General features: G+C 42.3%; 1 protein-coding gene across 2 annotated transcripts; it reads right to left on the bottom strand.

Annotated features, from left to right (window-relative positions):
• NEFM (neurofilament medium chain) lies at window positions 1-5,226 on the bottom strand. 2 transcript variants are annotated; one of them, XM_037496055.2, is made up of 3 exons: window positions 4,114-5,226; window positions 3,275-3,399; window positions 1-1,982 (listed from the first exon to the last, which is right to left on the bottom strand). In XM_037496055.2, exons 1-3 carry the CDS (start codon window positions 5,191-5,193, stop codon window positions 491-493), a joined length of 2,697 nt encoding a protein of 898 aa, XP_037351952.1. In that variant the 5' UTR covers window positions 5,194-5,226; the 3' UTR covers window positions 1-490. The 2 variants fall into 2 exon arrangements, with proteins under 2 accessions (XP_037351952.1, XP_054546404.1); XM_054690429.1 differs by lacking the exon at window positions 4,114-5,226 and adding an exon at window positions 3,823-3,833.
• Window positions 5,227-21,484: the final 16,258 nt, after the last annotated feature.

The following is a 21,484-nucleotide window of genomic DNA, read 5'->3' as shown; positions in this document are numbered from 1 at the left end:
TATATTTCCGTTATGACCTTTATTGAGCAAATACTGCTGTGACGTTTAACATCGATCAATGAAAGTTTGCAAACTGTGCATGTCAACGAGGTTCTCCCATGAACAAAAGTCCATTTTTAATGCACCAGTGAGGTAAACATAATTATTCATATATAGCTTTCTTAAGGCTAAGAGAGTTCTGTGTTTCATTTATTATTTTTGGCTCAGTTGGTTCTTTGCATAATACATCTCAAGACATCCCTCCTGAGTGCCCCCCTTCCAACAGTTTAGGAAATCGATCAATTCCCCAGGTACATACAATATCATGCATTTGAATCCCCCAAAGACTGAGGAGAGAGCACCCTGAGCTTGCATGCATTTCCCTCATATTGCACAAAGTAAAATACAATGTCTGGAGCCCCCATGGGAGAACCCGTTCTGTTTTGAAGCTGTCAATCACATGCATTTTGAAATTGTCATATGGCTTAACCTTTTGCAATGGACTCAAGTATTAGTCACTCTGTGTGACTTCCTTTACTATGGCGTGCGAAGTGACCTTCTCTACCTTTTTAGTAGACACTAGCTTCTCCTCAAAGGTCTCTTCATGCTCTTCGACCTTTTGAGTGACGGTTACAGATTTAGTGATGTATTTGGTAGCACCATCTCCCCCCTCGCTGGTGATTTTTTCTACCTTTTTGGTCACCACCACTTTATCCTCACTTCTGTCATCCCCTTTCTTCTCATCTGCTGGGCTCAAGTCTAGCCCGTTGGTGATGACCCCTTTCTCCTCTTCTCCCCCACTGCCCTTCTCCTTCGTCTCCTGCTCATCCTCCTCTTTGCCTTCCACCTCCCCATTAACCGCTATGTCTTCCTTCGTGGAATCCCTGGACCCTTGATCGCTGCCTTCCTCCTCACTCCCTCCTTCCTCTTCTGCCTTCTCCTTCTCTTTCTCCTGCTGCTGCGGCTTCTCCTCCTCCTTGGCGTCCTTCTCCAAGCTCACCTTTACTGACTTGGTGACAGTGACCGTCTCCTGCACAACCTCCTTTAACGGGGACTCTGCTTTCTTCTTCTCGGCCGCATCTTTTGGCTTCTCCTCCTTCTTCTCCTCCTTCTCTTCTTTGCGAACTTCCTTGGCTTCTTTCTTTGCTTCCTCCACTTTCTCTTCTTCTCTCTGCTCGCCTTTCCCAGCTGCAGCTTCTGCTTTTGGCTTAGCCTCTTCCACCGGTGATTTGGCCACTGGAGATTTGGCCACTGGAGATTTGGCCACTGGAGATTTGGCCACTGGAGATTTGGCCTCTGGAGATTTGGCCACTGGAGATTTGGCCTCTGGAGATTTGGCCTCTGGAGATTTGGCCACCGGCGACTTGACTTTCTCCGGCTTTTCCACCTTGGTTTCTGCCACCAGCTCCTCCTTGGGACTCACTTCTCCACTCTTTGCCTCTCTTTTCTTTTCTTCCTTAGCTTCAGTTTCCTCTCCTTCACCTTCAGCCTCTGTTTCTCCTTCTTCTTCCTGCTCACCTTCCTCTTTTTCGCTAGAACCTTCCTTCTCGGATCCTCCTTCTTCCGCTTGGTCTGACTTTGCACCTTCATCTTCTTCTTCCTCCTCCTCTTCTCCCTCTTGACCTTCCTCCTCCTTTTCTGCTTCTTCAGGTGCTGCAGCTTTCACAGGAGACTTTTTGGCAGCTACAATGTCTTCTTCAGCTTCTTCTTCCTCTTCTTTTCCTTCTCCCTCCTCTTCCTGTGTCTCCGCCTTCATGGAGACGGCCAGCTCCTCGGCGATGGCGGCCAGGGCATCTTCCATTTCTGACTTCTCATCTTCTACTTTGGTTTCTTCTATGATTTCCTCCACAAACTTGTGTTGGACCTTTAGCTTAGGAGCCTCTACCTTGGTTTTCTGAATCTTACTGGATATTGTGACTGAGGGCTGTCGGTGTGTATACAGGGGCCCAGTGATGCTTCCTGAAAATGTACTAAATCTGGTCTCTTCACCCTCCAGGAGTTTTCTAAATAGAGAATCAAAGAAGACAAAACATAATTAAAACTTCATTGGGTCTCCCTGGCCTCCCTCTGGATGGGTAATGAAGTAGGTACCTTTGAATAAACAGAATCACATAAATAAAATATTCCACCAAGCCAATACCTGCGATCATTTCACTGGCCTGTTGTAGAATATTCAGCGACAGAGGTGCATTCTGGAGGACCAGTAGCCAGTCACCCGCTACTGTAACTACGGAAACCCAAGAGTCCACTGACCACACCCAGCCACCAAGTCTCAGCCCTGCGGCACTCACTGTTGCAATAGGAATATGCTGACAAGATCCCTAGTGGCCAAAAACCATTTCGGTGACCTTTTTGAACATTTGGACTTTTAGGATGCATACTAAATTTCTTTGTAGTGTTCAAATTTTTTTTATGAAACTATTTAGCATATACTAGAAAGTAGGCCAGATATATTTATATCTTAGCTAGGTGCTAATATAGATGTATCAAGTTAATCAAAAATTGTCTATTTAATATCATTCAGCTTCCTGAAAAGACATATTTCTGTGAGGGCAATTTATTCTTGTAATATTATAATGACTTTATAGTAGGAAAACTGTAGTAGTAGAAAAACTGTTTAGTTAAGAATTTTCTTCTGTGAGCTTAATCGTAGCTTGGTGCCATCAGCTAGTACAACTATAATCTCTTCTTTCTCTTACTGCATTTTTAAATCTATAGTTGGAAGTCTTTAGGTCTAGATATATGTACATATCATACAATGGATTATATAATATAAAACACATACTAGCTCTAAAACAATTCTATCTATATATAATTTATTAATCTGCATCTATTCTCAGCCAGATGATGGCAATAGCAAGCTGCAAAACAAACAGAGAAATTAAATGTCCTGGTGTTTGTCCTTGACAGTATAAAGTTGAAAAGCTGAAACCACTAGATGAAATTTTCAAAACTAAAACTCTGTTGTCTTCAACCATTTGGAAAACAATTGTCACTGGGTGGGGGGGAAGGTTTAACTACAGCATTGGAATTAATTGGCACTCCCCTAATTCAAAACACTTTATTTCAATTAATGTGTGTCCTTTTAAGGCTGTATAGAAAGTGGTAATACCACATTTGCAATTTGGGGAAGGTTTTTTTTTTTTTTTTTTTTTTGATTAATTAAAAAACCAGGCACTGGTGAAAGGCTGCTGCGAACCGTGACTTTAACTTTAGTGGTGAAGGTTCTGTCAGAAGCGCCTCTGCAGTGCGGTTTGTATCTTGCCCGGGTCCGGGTCCGCAGTGAGCACCCTACCTGTACGCAGCAATTTCAATATCCAGAGCCATCTTGACGTTGAGGAGATCCTGGTATTCTCGCAAATGACGAGCCATTTCCCACTTTGTCCCCCGAAGCTCATTTTCCAGTTGCTGGATGGTGTCCTGAAACAGACGCAGAGTCCCCACAGAATCACCTTCCAAACAGCAGCTAATTTCACAGACCATGCACCACCCCCCTCCAGACTCTCTCCAGCTCCGCAAACCTAAGGGCCATCGCTCCCAGTTCCCCCCACCTCCCCACCCCTTAAAAAAAAAAAACGTAAAGGACTCTCAAGTAAACAAACATGATCAGTAAGACAATAGGACTTTTCTTAGACACACGATGCACGGAGACCAGCGGTCGAAATCACGTCTCATCAGGAGACATACATGCTCGGGTAAGCCTCAGGGTGACCTGGCCCTTCCCGTTGGGGCTGAAGCCTCTTTTGAGGATTCTTTCCATCACCGCCTGAAAAGTTGCGAATACATGCTTTTCTTCACCTACAATCCTAAAGTTGCTGCTTTATCAACTCCCTAAATGTATACCTCCGACTTGCAACATGCAAGCGTGCAAAACTAGAACTTCCCAGGCAAGGACCATATTTTTTGAAAAAGGGCCCGTAGGACTTGGGAGCTGGAGGCTGGAGATGCTGCGTGGAAGAAGCCGGGAGCGACTAGGGTGCCGTAGCGCCCGGGGCTTGGGTCCGCGGCTCGCGCGCGCTTTGGCAAGTGGCCACCAGGGAGCGCCGCGGAGTGGACGCCGGGGCGCGCGCGAGGGTGTCGGGGGCGCGCGGCGCTGGCGCTGGCGCAGCCTGGCCGCGCAGCCGCCGTTCCTACCTGGTAGCTACTGAGGTCGTGGTTGTGGCGCTCCTCGATGTCGCTGAGCTGCCGCTCCAGGGACTCCTTGGTGCCGCGCACTGACTCGAGCTCGATGCTCTTGGACTGCAACTGGCGCCGGTACTCTGCGATCTCTTCCTTGGCGGAGCGGATGGCCTCCTTGTTCTGCTCGGCCGCCTCTGTGAGCTTGGCGTAGCGGCACTTAAACCACTCTTCGGCCTGGTGCATGTTCTGGTCGGAGTGGCACTCGAGCTGGGAGCGAATCTCTTTCAGCGCCGACGAGATATCTGTCTTCAGGTAGTCTTTGCGCTCCACCGTGATGTGCGACGCCTGGATCTGGGCCAGCAGATCGGCCACCTCTTCCTCGTGATTGCTCCGCAGGAAGGCCACTTCATCCTGCAGCGACTGCACCTTCTTGTCCAGCTCCACCTTGACCATAGACGCCTCCTCGATGTCTTTGCGCAGCGCGCGGATGGCCGCCTCGGTGTCGTCCCGCAGCCGTGCCTCCTCCTCGAAGCGCTCCTTGAGCCGGTGGATGTCTTCCTCCAGGTGGTCGGAGTCTAGCTGCACCTGAGCCTTCTCGTGGTTCACCATCTCGAGCGTGGTGCGCAGCTCGCGGATCTCCTGGTCGTACGCGTCGCTCAGCTGAGCCTGCGATGCCTGCTTCTGCCGCAGCGCCTGGATCTCCGCCTCGATCTCCTTGTTCTGCTGCTCCAAGTAGTGCACTTTCTCGATGTAGCCCGCGAAGCGGTCGTTCAGCCCCTGCAGCTGCTCCTTCTCGTTGGAGCGGGACAGCTTGTAGTCGCCGCCCGGGCCCGAGCCGCCGTTGAGCAGGGACGAGGACTGGCTGAAGTCGAGGCTGCTCTCGGCGGAGCTGAGCATAGCCGAACTGTAGGCGAGGCGAGGGCCGAGCGCGCTGCGCTTGTAGGAGGAGGACACGGTGCTGGGCGAGCTGCGGGACCAGGACTGCGAGCGGAAGCCGCTGGACGGGGAGCCGCTGACCCGGCTGAAGCTCGAGCGGGTCTCGGTGACCCGCCGGTAGGCGGACGGGTTGCCCAGCGAGTCTAATGTGTAGCTCATCTTGGAGGCCTCGGGGTGTATGGCTGTCACAGCGTTCAGCTGGCCTCGCCGCAGCCCATTTATAGCCGCGGCGGCTGGTCCCGGGCCAGGGCCCCGCCCCGTGGGGGCGGCGGCCGAGGAGGCGGGGACTGCGGGCCCCGGGCCGGGGGATGGGGGTGGTGGGGTGCAGACGGCCCAGCAGTGATTCAGCGCCTGTTCCACGTGGTCCCACGCCGCGCCGGACCCGGACTGTGCTGCCCCAGTCCCTGCCCCTCCCCCAGCCCTCCTTTGGGTCCCAGACCACTTGTCGCCCCTCAAGCCCCTTTTTCATTTCTCTTCACCTTCGGTTTGCATTTTGCACACTCGGTGCGAATATCCGCCCGACGCCCTTCCTTTGTCTAGTCACTTTGCAGACGCGCGGGCAGCTTTTCTCCGCACCCTCCCGGCACCCTTGCTCTTCTGAGGCCTCTGCGTTTTTTATCTTGTGGATTTCTCTTCTTGTCCTCTTTCACCGTTACTTTTTTCTTGACTCTTTCTCTGCTTAAGCACTTCCCCCTCTTTTTGACATCTCCCACTTAATGCCCTTCTTGTGTCTCCCTCGCTCGACCCCTTTCTCTGAGCCCCTTCCTCCTGGGTCTTTTTTCTCCCTATCCCTTCTTTCTCCGCTTTTCCTGCTACCTCTCCCCCTTTTTTCTTCTCCCCCTCCCCCTTTCCGAGCCTCTCTCCCCTTCCCCCACATCTTGTCTTAAGCATCCCAGATGAGCGCAGGGGAGTTGACTTAGAATAGACTTTGAGGAACGGTCGGCCTGCAGGCTTCAGGAAGGGGATGAAAGAATGGGCCCGGGTAGTTATTTGTATTAAAAGTGGGATGTGGCGCTACATTCTTCTTAACGCTTGGGGAACCGCTGCAGCTTCCACGGGGGCGAAGGTAAGGCGCTGGTGCGCGCGATGGCGCCGGCAGCACCAAGGACAGCTCCCTGGCCCGCGTGTCCCAAGATTCAGCTGCCAGGGGGTCTTTTCACTCGGCTCGGTCGGTCCAGTTGGCGGCGGAGGGGGGGGTTTCCATCCTCCTCTTCTCAAGAAAATACAGTTAAAGGCTTTCTGTAGTGAATGTTGGATGGACCCACGCTGGAATCGAACGCTAAGATTTCTCTGCAATGCAGGGTTGGCACAATGAACAGAGTGCAGATTTTGAAAACAGCTGAAATTCATTGAAGTAAGTTAACAGAAAGAATATAATTGTAGCCTAGTTTGAGTTTTCTAACAGATTATGAATGTGAGAAATCAAGAAGCACGGGCCTGTGATTTTGAAGGTCAACTATTCCTTGAAAAGGGGAATATGAAATCTGTGGGGAAGGAAAATCCAGGGAAATATAATTTATGATAAGTTTGAGCACAAGCAATTGCCTTGTCATCTTCCTTTTTAGTACTCCCGATATGTATCTGCAGTGATTGAAAAGACCTTGAATTAATTTAAAATTAATATAAAAGTTATCTAACAGGTTCACCACAACCTTGAATAAAACTATTTCCCCCCTTCATTTAAATATATTTACCCATTTAGACTGTAATGAAGGATTTGGAAATGATTTTCCATATCTTTAAACATGTTTCTTTAAACAAAAATCTACACAGACTTCCTGCTGTTTGGTGCATTGCTAACTAGTAAAATCATCCTTAATTTTGCATAATACTTTCAGCGTAATTCAGGGTTAAAAAAAAGTTCAGAACACAGCAAGGCAAAGTGAAGACCAGAACACAGGACTAATGACAGTGCTTCCCAGGCCCACAGACACAAGTGATTGCATGTGCTTGCTATGGCCCAGGAAAGTAGACTTGCTATGGCTTGTGAAAAGTAGACTCTGCACTTAAATATCTTCTCACAGTATGATTTCTCTAGTCCTGGTTTTATTCAATGATGAGGTCATATCTATCAGTAATCAGAAAAAAAAGATTTTAGAGGTTTTTCTTTTTCTTTATAAGATCTCTTGGCCATTTGTACTTTATAATGGAAGGGGTTAATTTAGGGAGTTACTTTTGGTTCAGTAAAGGGAAACTGCAGCAGTGCAGGCTGGTGGGGGAAGGATGTTCTACTTTGCTGAGTGACAGGCTACCTCTCAGGCAAGGGGAGACATTTTCTCCAGCTTTTGGGAGAGACAAATAACAGAGTGAGGGGACCAACTTCTGAATATTATAAAAACTGGATTTTCTGGCTTTAAGTGGAAGAAGGCAAACTGGAAGAAGACTCCTTGTTTTCTGTACAGTATTGCCAACCTCTGGGTTGCCCTCTGCAAGATGTCATCAGATAAGGCCAAATACTTATTTTGCAGTAATTATGCCTTAGGTACTTATTGCTTTCTACTTTTACTAAGAAAAAAAAAAACCTTACTAATTTCATGTTGCGCATGCACTGAAAGCACTTTCTGCACAGGGAACACATGGCTAACAGGCAGGCTGCTGCTGTTCGTGTTGTTCAGAGCTTTGAAAATGAAATGACTCTGCAGAGAGACATTTACAAGGAAACACATGTCTAACTTTACAATTAACCTGTTTTGCCTTGTATCTAAGCCAGCTCAGAAATTGTTAAGTTTCCAGCTGCTTACAAAAGGAGGAAAGGGTTGCAGACAAACAAAATAATGTCCAATTACTCAGGCAAAATCCCTTTAGTACCTATAGCCTACAACTGTATCTACAATTGTCAGAAAGTATCGTTTAGTCAAGGCACGATTTGATAATGCAGATAATTATAACAGTCATCTTATTAAGGAGAAAAGTTCCCATGGCTTAAGAAATGGTTGGTCCAGTTCACATTTAGCAAAATGTTTTATATTAAAATTTTTACTTTAATCACTCTTCCTGAAGGTGACTTGAAGGTTATGCTCATCAATGAATTCAGTATAAAAACTTTTTTAAAAAAAGCTATAACTTTTACTTTTCCTTTTTGGTATTTTTGAAGAACATTTGTTATCCTCATAGTTTTTATAGAAAGATACATAAGGTTTTGCATTTTTACCCTAATGACATTAAGGCTATGGAGTCTTCTGAAAATGCTAACGAGAGAGAAAATAAGTATGAACACTTAACTGAATTTATAGTACTGCTGTGTTTGATTATGATACTACTGTAATTTATTCTAAATAAGAAGGTTAACATATAATTCAGATGTAAGGCATTTTAAGTGAAATTATCTTTGGATTGTTGTGTCATAAGATAGAGTATGTTTTGAGCCATTTTGCAGGGAAATATAGAGCACAGTGTGTTTCTTTAGTAGGTAAAGTGCAAGCATTAACTTTGTAATTAAAAGATAGCTAGTGTTTGTTTATCTAATAATAATGAGAAAATACCCTTTGCATAAAGATTTTATTCACTGGGTGAAAAAAATAAGGTTAGAAAAAATAAGGAGTCAGGCATTTTCTTACATTTCTTCTTTTAAAGAATACTCCTTTTGATATACAAAAATGCAGTGAGAATGTGATGTGGGAACTGGGCACCAAGCAAGATGCTCTCGTGGAAGATACTGTTGGTAAATGAGATGAGTATATCCAAACTTAGATGATCTGTATTTTCTCCCAACCTGTTGTGACGTCTTGAACTTGATCCTTTTGCCTGGGATCTAAGTTTGGAGCTAATGATGCATAATTATTTATAAATTATCTTTGCTAACTATTTAAAGGGGTGTTGATGTAAGAAGCTAAGGACTGAGTCCCCCAGGACTGAAAGCTGTGTATTTCTATTTGAGCCTTGGAATGTCAAACTTTAAAAGCAGCCTTGATTTTTAGCCTTTTCAATTTTAGATGTTGAAAGCAAAATGAAGATATACTCAAGGGAGAAAGGCTGTTTCTTGTCAGGAAAATTGAGATGAATATATTCCCATTGTTTTTAATTAAAGTAAATCCATCTAAATAAGTGTCCTTTTTCTAACATTAAGTGAAATGGTGTTTATTTGCCTTGCCAAATATTTTATTCATTGAATATTGCTTTATATTTTTGTCAATGAATATTTTCATGAAAAGTTAATTGAAGTTTTTAAAATACTAAAAAAAATCTCATGTCTTTATATTGGCATAATCAGTTTTGAAATTCTGTATCTGGAAATTTCATGTTTTATGGGGGAAAGAGTTAGCTATCAGTTTTAACATAGCTTGCTGATTTTTTTGCTGTGTAATTCCTTCACCCTACTGCGGTGAATCAGTTCTGTGAAAGCCAGAGAAGGCTACAATTTTAAAGAAGTGTTTAAGAGAGCCTTCCTAAAATAAAGTTCAGCAGCTGCAAGTTAAGCAATACTGCTATATTAATTTTCAGCATGTTTTTAGCTGGACATTCCAGCTTTACCTGTAAAGCGGCAGATCTTGATGAAATACACTTGCATTTTTTAAACCCTGCATTGCACATAACTTTGCACCAGTGCAGCCATGCAATATTTATAGCATATTTTATCCCAAACTTACCAAGGCCTGACTTAGCAAGAGACAATTCTTTTATTAGAAACTCTTAATTAAAATGAGCTTTGTAAAACTAGAGCAGATCAATGATCTATTATCTTTGGAACAAATTTTTGAAGAGAGCTAAATCCAGGGACATAAAACAAAGTCAGAAAGAAGCCCCACTTAATAATTAAATCTCACTGTCCAAGACTGGGTTCTCAAAAGCAGTATTATTTCATAATCCTCTGAAGATGGGCTCACTGTCATACCTCTCTCTCTTTTCATTTAGATTGTCAAGAACATCATATAGTTTAGACTATTTTTACTCACTTTTTTGGGGGTTAAAATTAATACATACTTAGTGCAGGAATTTACAAAATGCAGAGAAACAATACTTAAAGTATTGCCCTCTAGCTTTTTCTCTGTAATTTAAATATAGATGAGATTTTTAAAATATACCATACCCTGGCTTGAAAAGAAATATATGTAATATATAAATATATGCTTTGTAAAGTAATATGTGATTTGTTATCTTAGAAGGAATGCAGCACTGTATTCCACGTGATCTGAGTTTCAGACAAGTATTTGACTTTCATTTTCCTCTTTAGGAAAAAATAAAAATGATTATTATTGTAATAATAATGACAATAGATCAGGAAAGTTTACTCGGGAAAATTTTATCTCTCTCCCTTTTTTCCTATCTGCTCTTCTCTGTGTTTATTGGTAGTAACCGGTCCTCGTCAGACCTGAATACTGTGTTCCTTTACCATTAATAGTTCCCTGAATCCCAAAGCCATTATCACCATTATTGTCACCATCAGATTTTATGTGTGAGCAATGCTTTACATCAAAAAAGCAAAATAAAGCAAAACTATATTATCTCAAGTGCCCTGTGCACTGGAGGTAGACAGAATAAAAGAGATTATTATTCCTACTTTTCAGTTGGTGAGACTAATGAAGAGATTGTCCAGAAAATCTCTGGTAAGTGGTACAGGCAGGATCAGAACTTGGATGTACTGACACTGCTAACATGAAAAAAAAGTCCATTAGTAGGAGAAAAAATCCAGACTCAAATAGCATGAAAAAAAAAAAAATGAAGGCAGATAGTAGTAATGTCGATAGCTGTAACTAATACTAAGTGCTCACTAGGTGCCAAGCACTTGTCAAGACGTCACTGGATTATCTCACTTAGCCATCACCACTGCCACTGTTGTTAGCTCCATTTTGAGCACTCAGGCACAGAGAGGCCAAGGATCACACACAGCTAGGAAGTGATGAAGCTGAGATGGGATTCTATCAGTGTAGGACTCTACAGGGAGGATGATGATCACCATGGTGTCAACAGTCCTCTAAGACCTCGCACTTTACCTTGAACTTTCATTTAAAAGCCAATTGTTTAACTGTTAGGTCATGGTAAAAACACCCAGGACATATATGTTCTTTTGCTGCCTTTTTCCTATTTATCAAAAATAAATTTTTTTAATAAAATTTCGGGTGAGCATTTTTTCTTGGTATGTGACTTTATTGAAGGCAATAAAAATGGAAACATTTGAAGTACTTCTCTTTGCTAGTTTTTAATCCTAAATTAATTTTCTATGTAGTTCATTCTAATCTGTGATCTACAGACAGTATTCCTAATCACTTATCTTTACTTTATCTGGTCTCTAACATTCATGCATACATGCACGTTTGATTTTGTTTTGGGGAGATTTTAATGTGTACTCTACATTAATTTATTGTCATATATTTACTCATATATCCAGCCATATACATCTAAATTCAAAAGAAAATATTTTAATCATTATGTATTCATAGTTTTGTAGATGTCAAACATTTTAAACTAAATCTACTCTGAGAGATCCAATAATAAGCATTGGAATCTTGGCAGAAGAAACAGCTTGGCCCACAGTCTTCAGGGAAGGTTTACAATGGGTTGAATGGCAAAGAAGAAGCTTTTTAAATGTATTAAAACAGAAAAGTGAGAGTCATGAATAATTTCAAGTGAATCTCTTGATCATCTATTTTATATACTAACATCAGGGTTATGTGACTGTATTTATATAGGTTGCCTGGAGACAAGTCATCCTTAATTCTTTCTTTTTTTTTTTGTTATTTATGGGATAAAGTGCTCTGACTCACCCTTATTTTCATTTGTATAATTTTGCTTTGGCTTCTGTTTTATCAGATAGGGTCAAGGAACATAATTGTTTCTCATTTTTCCTGAGCAAAATTTGACCTTGAAAAGAAATAACATGTATCCGGCATTAGTCATGATAGCAATCAGTTTCTGGATTTGGATTACATAAAATTATTAGGAACTGAATGCCTAATAATGAAAATTCTTCCTTAAGCCACTGTGACTCATTTAATGCAATTTGTTATGTTTTCTGCTGCCTCCCATTACTCTACCTGGTCCTTTTCTTCTGTCATACTCAAATAACCTTGGAAATTTGATGCCTCCTGGGGAACACCTGAGAGTGACATCCCCTGTGCCTTCTAGAATAAGGGCATGTTCATGGTCCCATCAAACCACGACATGTTTATTGATGATCTCATGCATTTCACAGTAATGAAAGCCTCTGCTTTGGGTCTGCCAACCTCCCATGTACTCCCATGACCTGGTCCTAGCAAATCTGCATTTCTCCAAATCTTGTCCATTTTTTCCCACATATAAGTGCTTTCAGTCAGTCCCAGAAATTCAGTATTTGTGGTCTAGTTTGGTACTACCACCTGCTGGTCATTTCAATAATATCTGGACACTCTGATTCAACTTAAATCTCCGAGTGGCTGATAGTAAATGTCATACATATTTGTATATCCCATAGTATTTTATGGACAGTGAGTGCCCAATCAATATTTGTTGCATGGATGAACAAATGAAGTTCCACCTTTTCCCTTAAAATTTCAGCACTGATCTCTTAAATGTCAGGTTCTGTGCTGGACACAGGAGTTATATGACAGATACAATCTCGGCTTGGATGAACAAAGCTAATGACAAGTAAAGACATAGTTCTCACCCGGGAGCCGTGGGGCTGTGTTGTCCAGCAAAGCTGGGGATAAAGAACGTCATGGGGGCCTCCCCGGTGGCGCAGCGGTTGAGCTCTGGGTTGCGAAGCTGCCCGCGGCCTCTGCGGCGCCGGTTCGATCCCCGGCTGCTCCCCGGCCACCAGAGGAGGGTCCCACATGGTGCGCAAACCTCTCCTGCCGTCCACTGCTTCCCTCAGCAGTGTACTTCGGTCCTTCTGCCTGCTCTGCTCCCCACTCTGGCTCTGGTGAATTCTCTCACCTTCCTGCGCTTCTGACTGTACCCAGTGCATGTATAAACAAACAAACAAACAAACAAACAAATAAATGAATAAAATACATGCCTCTTTAGGGAAAAAAAAAAAAAAGAACGTCATGGGAGATGACGACTGAGCAACTAAACTAACTGGTGATAAGGGTGGGAGAGCCTCAAGGACAGATTTCTACAGGAAGAGGTCCCTGAGGGGAGTCTGGTTGTGTCAGTGGAAACTGTCTAGGTGGACAAGGGAGAAAAGCCACCCCAGGCATAGAGTGTCAGAAGAATTGAAAGTGATGAGAATAAGCGGGGACTTGCAGCCCCTGCTTGGGGGACAGTCTAGCGCCCAGGATAGATGGTCACATAGCACAGAAGGGGGGACACACAGTCCAGGTGGGAGAAAGGAATAGATGTCGCAGGGATAGGAAGCATATAGCCAAGGCTGACAAGGTGGGGACAAGCAACCCAGGCTCAGGACATTTGCATTTATTTTATAGATGATTAGAGGCTGTGGATTGAAATCTTTATGAACATTTTTAGAAAAACACAGTGACCGAAAGGAGCAGAATAATTTAGAAGGTGAAGACTACTGGCAGCAAGGACATACATCTGGAAGATATTACACTAATCCGGATGAAATTGAAGGCTGGTGTAAATTAAGATAGGTGGGGGAGGAGAGGCTAGGACTGCCATAGAAAAGCCCCGAGGGAGTTGGTGGGCAGTGATGTAATCCCCTGCCATTGTTTCCAAAGGTCGCTTTGACAAATTGCCACAAACTTGGTGGCTGAAAAGAACACACATTAATTAATTGATTCTTCTGGAGGTCAAAAGTCTAAAATCAGTCCTGGAAGGATTCCTGCATTCCTTCTGGAAGCTCTAGTGGAGAAGCTATTTCCTTGTCTTTTCCAGTTTCCAGAGGCCACCTTGTTGCTAAGCCAGCAGCATAACATCTTCTCTGTTGTCTCACCTCTGCTCTACCTCACATTTCCTTGTCTCACTCTGACCCTTGTGCTATCTTCTTGTAAGACCCTGCCATTCCTGCCCACAATCCAGGACCATCTTGCCATTTTATCATCTATTTTAGTTTTCCGCCACAACAAAAATCACAAAAAGCAGCTTGGCCACTTACGCAACAGATTTTAATTTTCTCGCAGTTCCAGGTGTCAGCAGGCTTTATTTCTTCCGAGGCTACTCCCCTTGGCTGGAAGATGTCTGCCCACTCCTTGTGTCTTCACCAGGTCAACTCTGTGTGCATGTGTCTGGTGTCTGTCTCTCCTCTATGTGTCAATCTTAACTTTTTATTAGGACGCCAGTCAAATCTAAGACCCACTCAAATGACCTCCTTTTCACTTAATTATCAATTTCAAGGCCTTATATATCTCCAAATACAGTCATATTCTGAGGCAGTGGGAGTTAGGACTGCTACAAATGAATGGTGGGGGAGGGATATAATTCAGTCCTTAACGGGATCCTTAAGTTAGTGCTATCTGCAAGTCTCTTTTGCCATGTAAGGTTGAGGAATAGGGCATCCTTGATGAGGAGCCATTATTCTGTCTAACACACATTATAAAATACAGGAGGAAAACCAATTTTAGAGGTTAGAGAAATTGGACCACTAAATTAGGGCTATATATGAAACAAGCAAGTGAAGAATCTCCAATATGGTTGAATTTCCTTGTCTAGTCTCTCTACTCTATAGGACAAATAATCTGCTCCATACAGTATTGTGCTTCAGTATGCACACTATTTTTCAATAACTGCTTTACTCAAATTGGTCTTTTCTTGCTAACTAACCACAGACTCTTTGATATAATTGTCTTTTAATTATTTTGTATCCTAGTTTTGTATACTAGTCACACCAAGTCTCATTTTCATAGAAAGCAGCAATTACAGTACTTATTACATGATGTGGTTTTGAGAATTAAATGAAATCGTGTATGTGGAGTGCTGAGTACCTTTGACAGAACTCAACAAATTGTAGTTATTACTACTCTTATGACAACAACTAAGCTTACCTCTACACACTTGGCACATGGGGGCGGTGCTCCACCCTACTGGGAAGGGGTAAAGACAAGTATATCATACAACCAGAGATGAGAATTTGCCTTAGGTTAAAAAAAGAAGTAAATTGGCATGTTTTAGCTCACCAGGTTTGGCAGTAATCAAGTTAGGACTAAGTTGATTATAATCCTAGTCAATCAGAATGTTGTTGCATGCTTGGATTCAGTCAATTAGCTTAATGTCAAGATAACAGAAAAAATGTATTGCCTCAAACTACCAAATGCAGAATTGTATTTATCGAGATGCCCTTCCTGTTGCACCCCCTCCCCATTAAGTTTCCTGCCCTATCTCCAAATACAGAGAAAGTTGCCTGATTGTTGCAGCACATGTAGTAGATCACACAGAGCTGATTACTCATGTTTTGTTTTCATTTTGATCCCGTTTGTCCTTTTGTACTAGTTTTAGGAGCTACCTGTTGACCTGTAAAGGACAGCTCATTTAACCTTGGTCATGTTCATTTAGTCTTGAATATGGAACAAATTTTTTATTTCAGGGTCAACTGGTGATGCCTCTGGTAGTACAAAGCAGCAGTTCATCCATTTCTATATAGGGCAGAAGCCTCATTATGGGATCAGGTAATACCATCTGATACTGACCTACATGACCTAGAGAATCTGGCACCCTGAGTTTAATCCTACTTTCACCACTGCCCGGATGTGTGAATTTAGACCCACCATTTCCTTCCAAGCATCAGTGTCTTCATCTGTTATATGGTGAAAAGATTAGTACGCAATCATGGCGTTGTCTTAGAATAGTGCTCATGGTTGTTTTAATAACTTAGCAAACATTTATTGAATTCTTACTCTGTGCTGGACAAATTTAAAAAACATTTGACGCGGGGGCCTCCCCTGGTGGTGCAGCGGTTGAGCGCTGGGCTGAGAGGCTGCCCGCTGCCACTGCAGTGCCGGTTTGTTCTCTGGCGGTCCTCAAGGGTCCCACAAAAAAAAAAAAAAAAAATTGACTTGGGCCTCCCTGGTGGCTCAGGCGGTTGAGCACCACACTGTGAAGCTGTCCGCAGCCTCTGCGGCAGGGGTTCGATCCCAGCAGGCCGGAGGGAATCCCACATGGTGTGGCAGACCTCTCCTGTCTCGCCCGCTGTTCCCCTCAGCAGAGTATTTCATCAGTCTGCCTGTTCTGTTCCCCGCTCTGTCTCTGGTGAATCCTCTTACTCTCCCATGCATCTGGCCTGTACCCCGCTTCTTGTATAAACATAAATAAATCTTTAAAAAAATTTTTGACTTAATGTTTTTATCAGCCAGGTGAAATGATATTGTATTCTTTCTTTTTAAGCAAGAGACTGAGACACCAGAGCATTGAAATACCTGACCAAGGTCTTTTAAGGTAGTGGAAAAAGTTTCTATCTCTAGTCTAGTGTCCTTTCCAGTGTAACATAGATGTTCTATATAATCAATGAACTTTTTTTTTTCAATAATCACAAATCATAATTTGCTTGCTAATAAGACACTTGGATTCTTACTTGTTTTGAGTGTTTAGATTTATGCATTTCGAACCTTTTATTACAAGCAGATCTTATTAATAGTGAGTGAGCATCAGTGGAAACTTATAAATACATTTGAACAAAAATGACACAGGGGTGAAAATAGTTATTTATCACAGCAGGCTTCATATTAAAATATCTGACAGACAGCTTATTATTTTCTTGGCAAACTGGTAGGGCTCCAGAAAAGAATTAGAAGGCCCTGCTTCTTGATGCTATTTGTCTAAAATTCTAATTGTCAGAATACACTTAAACCTCCTGTGCTTGCCAGAGCTTTATTTTTTTTTCCTTGAATCTTATAATCAGGAAAAAATGCTGTAATGTGCAAATCTGAATGCAAATTGCCTCCTATTTAATTACATTATGGGTGTAAATTACCCCCAATGCCAAACATTTCTGCCCTGAATCCCAGAACTCTGTGTTGCAATTATATCTTGCAGTGCTCCTTGATATTTTACAGTGGCAACAAATGTGTAATAGCAATAATTATGAAAACCACTTGCAGCTTAATTTAAAATCTAGTTTCATGATTCTATATTTGAAATGTAAAATTTCAGCCCTGTCAAACTTTCATCAACAGCTAAATCTAACCGGTTCTTCTGTTCACAACCTTAGGAATAAGAAGTGACAAAGTTTTGCATGCACACTAAGGCTCAGGAATCAGGCCAGGATAGCGTTCGCAGGTCAATTGACCTTGGACTTTCCTTGGCGTTACTTTCTTCTCTGCTTAGTGGGGATAATATGTGCTTTATCTAAATGAGACTTTTTTTTTTTTTGAAAGATTAATGAAATCTTGCTTTAGTTGAGTGAAAAGACTGAGCTGATGTAACAAGAAAACCAAGTTGAGCTTGACTCCAAGAACAAAGAAATTTATTTTTTGTGTTGATTCTGGAGGTTGGGTGGCCTTCTTTGCTCTGATCATTATGAGGGGATTATTCTGGGTTCCTGGCAACTTGTTTCTTTTGCAGTATGTTCAGACAGTGTCCTCATCTGCCTAGTCAGAATTCAGTTTCAGGCATATCCATGTTCAGCTCACAGGAAAAAGCCACAGGCTTTTTTCTAGCCCTGACCACATGATTTCTGCTTCATCACTGGCAGGAACAACTCACACAGATCAAGTAGGGTTGCTGGCATTGTAGTCTCTGGTTAGGCAGCCACAGGCCAATTACAACTCTGTTACTATGGAAGAAGGAGAGAATAGATTCTGGTGGATAGATAACAGCATCTGCTACAGGTAGGACTATCAAGGGCTAATGTTCTTATAACATAAAAGAAAACGAATGTTATTTGAACTGCTTCCAGGAGCACACTTTGTTTTATTCCCTCAATAAACTACATGGTAGGTAGCATTATCCTACAACAGAAAACAAATCTTTAAAGATGTTTGCAAGTTATCCAAGGTCAAAGTGTTACAGGATAGGGTGAAGGACCCCAGAACCCCCAATCCTGCCTGCTCTAAATAGTTTCTGCCATCCACCACATCAAGACAAAACATACTCTAGTGCATAAGACCTTTAATGGAAAGGAACCGTAATAAAATTAGTGTGCACCAAAGACAAGACAAGGAATATGGTTCCCAAATCAAAGGGCTTTTGATTTTCTACTGCACAGGTAACTAAATCTGATTCCTGCAGTACAATTTAGGCTCTTTAAAGGCAAAGACCTCTCTCCTTAGTGCTGCTTCTCCAACCCCCTTCCTTCCCATCCCTTATGGTATATATAACAATAGCAAATAACAATGAATGGTTTATAAATAGAATTACAGAATTAAATGTAATTGGAGGTCATCAGAGTTAAGATTTCCTAGGCTCAGATGAAATGGGGTTTTGACCCTTGTCTTTCCTTTCTTTTAGATTGGCATCTTGGTTAGGTCTGCTTAAGTTTGATCTTCCAGTTAGAATCTTGCCATGAAATTTACTTGCGAACTCCTTTCTCAAGCCATGAGTGCAACCAGGTCAAGCAATGTCAAAGACCAGTTTGGCAACAGCCAGGAATTGTTTTGTCATTTCAAGCACCTGGTTTAAGCCAATGATAACTGGCAGCCAAGGAACTCCTGGCTTCTCCCGTATCTCTGCTTACCTCCTATATTTATGAAGATGGCGTATAGCTGCATCGTCAGCTTTATAAGGGAAATTTTTAACTGGACACAATACTAGGAATGATTATAGATTTCAACATTTTATTTAACTAGTCAAGGCTCAATTATTGTTTTGTGATCACGTAGTAAAACAGAAAGTGAGGGGGGATTTTTTTCCTTTGATCTCATCTAACCATTGATCTCATCTAACCAGCTAACCAAGAAAAAAGTTGTTTTTGACCTTTTGGATCCCAAAGGAAAGTTCTTACCTTGAGGTGCAATATATACCACATGTTGGGCACTATCATGCACTCGTCAATTTCATTGACTGCTCTTTTGATTTTTGCTTGCTGCTGAGCTTCAGTTAAAGTCATGCATTGTCCTTTATACAGATTTGCAGAGAGAGGAAGAAATGGGAAGAAAAGCCCTTTGGTGACTGTTGATGCTTGTTGGGAAAAGGGATTGGGACCTAGAGCTTGTGTTTTCAGAGGAGGTCTTAGAAGGGAGGTCTAACCAATAGTGTTTTTTTTTTTTTTTTTTAATTATTGGAATCTGCCCCATTCCTGGGTGGCAAGGACAATTATGGTGGGTCCGAATTTGTATTGCTTCTGGAATCAAAGTGCAGCACTCAATATCTTGGCTCAGATTCCTTCCTGGCTTCTAAGTTATTTTAGAAAAACGTGCGTGGGTTCCTGTTAGACAGGTAGTAAAAATAGCAACTATGTCACATCATTTTTTTTAATTAAGCATTTATATCACATTTTATATTTCCAAAGTGATTTGGAAGCACTCAGATTCATTGTCAGTGACTACTTTTGTAAGCCATATTTGTGAAAGTACTTAACTGCCTTGGGAGAGAGTCGGGCAGGGAATGATTGAACACTGTTCTAAAGTGCAAGTGAACAGGAATTGGAATCCGTTCCTAGCTCCAACTTTTTATTAACCTCCATTTGTACTGAGTGAGTTGATGGAACAAAATGGTAGCATCTGAGGAAAAAGCTCTTTGAGAGATTAACTGAATCTGGGCATACTTGCAACAAAACGTTTCTAGGTAAATGGAATTGATCTTGCTCTAAAAATCTCCATCAAAAGGAGAATCACTTTTGATTTTAAGCAAAGTATTTTTTCTTTTTTTTTTAAAAAAAGATTTATTTATTTATTTATTTATTCATTTATTTATTTATACAAGCACTGGGTACAGTCAGAAGCATGGGAGGGTGAAAGAATTCACCAGAGCCAGAGTGGGGAACAGAACAGACAGACGGATGAAATACACTGCTGAGGGGAGCAGCGGGCGCGGCAGGAGAGGTCTGCGCGCCATGTGGAACCCTCGCTGGTGGCCGGGATCAAACCGGCGCTACAGAGGCTGTGGGCAGCTTCACAGCCCAGTGCTCAACCGTTGTGCCACCAGGGGAGGCCCAAGCAAAGTATTTTCTTAATTGAATGACTAAAAGTTTACTAAAAATTCAAGAGTAAAATAGTGAATTAAAACTCACACTGTAGAAAAGTCGTGTCCAGAAATGTGGAAACCTTTCTCCTCAGAATCTAATGAAAGGTGCAGAAACAGTGTTACTTGGAGCATATTCTTTCCCCCTCAGTTTACATAATGATTCTCTAACTCTCTAATAACTCTCTAAGAGAGTTATTTCCTTTATTGTACTATTCCCAGGCTCTACTGTTGGTAAGTGTTCTGAAATCAAAATGCAGCACTCAATATCTTAGCTCAGAATTCCTGAGCCATATTTTGGGATAACCTAGAGTTCTTACCATTAGCATTTTCTAAATTCTCTTGGGTCCTAGACTCTCTTTGCCTAATGCTGATTAGATCCCTCCAATAAAGTAAAACATCTCTTAATCCACTGTTATTTGTAATTTGAGCCACATTATTGTTGAAATTATTTCTTAAATGATTATCAACGTCATCTTCAAAAACTGTCTCCCAGAGATGTGCTCATTCATTCAGCTAGTCAGTTACCACTTATCCTGGTCTGCAATGATGAAAATGTTGCACAAAATGCTGTGAGTTTTTCCACAAGCCTCAGGGCACAAAGCTAAAAATGTGTCCAGCATAGATGTGACTATTGTCAGACAAGTTTCAAAGTAAAGCTTGTCTCAGAATATCAAAGGACTAAATATAGAGCCCTCCTACAATCCAAAGCAACGGTTCTTCCATGTTCACTTACAGTGCACCAGAGGTGTGGTCTTCCCTGGAAAATCAGAAACAAATAAGATCAGGGCCACAATATGGAGAAACTTCAGGGGGAGTAGACACTGGGCTAAGGGCAAAGGAGCCCTCTGGCTGTGAGGAATGCTGCAGGAACCTCAATTATACTGTAGACATTAGCTCTAACTCTCCAGAATGACACTATAAGGTTAGCATTGTTTTCATTTTATAGATTAGGAAACTGATGAGGTTTCAAGGAGTGTGTTGCAGCAAATAAACTGAAGAGCTGGAATTGGAAGGTGTGTCTTTCTAGAACACACAGTTTTTCATGCTGCTTCCTCAGATCATTTTAATCTGGGTGGTGCTGTGAGTTAGTAAGACAAAAACAAAAGAGATTGTATTTCCCTGGTACATTCCTATGTGGCTAGAGTCTCCCCTCCCACTTCTGGATGCTGTCTGGATCAAACCCTGTCATCAGATGTGGGAGTGGGGATGGAGGGGTATGACTGTAATGAGTGGGCATTTACATGGTTTGCGAGCTGCTGCCTTCACCTGTTCATATACCACAGTACATGTGTTCCTCTTTAGATGAGCTCATTTTTCCTATTTACTTCTAATATCTCTGTGCTGAGGTGGGTGGGTGGAAATAGCCCAGGGCTGTGAGGGTGATCTGTTCCAGTGTGACTTGGCCACAAACCCACATTGCTTTGTATCCTGTGTTTTGTTCTGAAAGCTGGGTAGTGCAGTCTTTTACCTGCTGCTTCCCTTATTGTAGGGTAAGGCATTTGCTAAAGGTCACAGGGCTGCA

Source organism: Talpa occidentalis, unplaced genomic scaffold, assembly GCF_014898055.3.
Source record: "Talpa occidentalis isolate TD23 unplaced genomic scaffold, MPIMG_talOcc4v2.1 talOcc4.8, whole genome shotgun sequence".
Classification (NCBI taxonomy): Eukaryota; Metazoa; Chordata; class Mammalia; order Eulipotyphla; family Talpidae; genus Talpa; species Talpa occidentalis.
The sequence above is the reverse complement of the archived record's forward strand: the minus strand, read 5'-3'. Positions and strand labels throughout refer to the sequence as shown.

Excerpts from the sequence above, each read along its gene's own strand:
- NEFM (XM_037496055.2), bottom strand. The coding sequence starts at position 5,193 with ATGAGCTACACATTAGACTCGCTGGGCAACCCGTCCGCCTACCGGCGG. Across the intron at positions 3,400-4,113 it reads ACGACCTCAGTAGCTACCAG|GACACCATCCAGCAACTGGA; the intron begins GTAGGAACGGCG and ends CGTCTGTTTCAG. Across the intron at positions 1,983-3,274 it reads ATTGAAATTGCTGCGTACAG|AAAACTCCTGGAGGGTGAAG; the intron begins GTAGGGTGCTCA and ends TTCTCTATTTAG.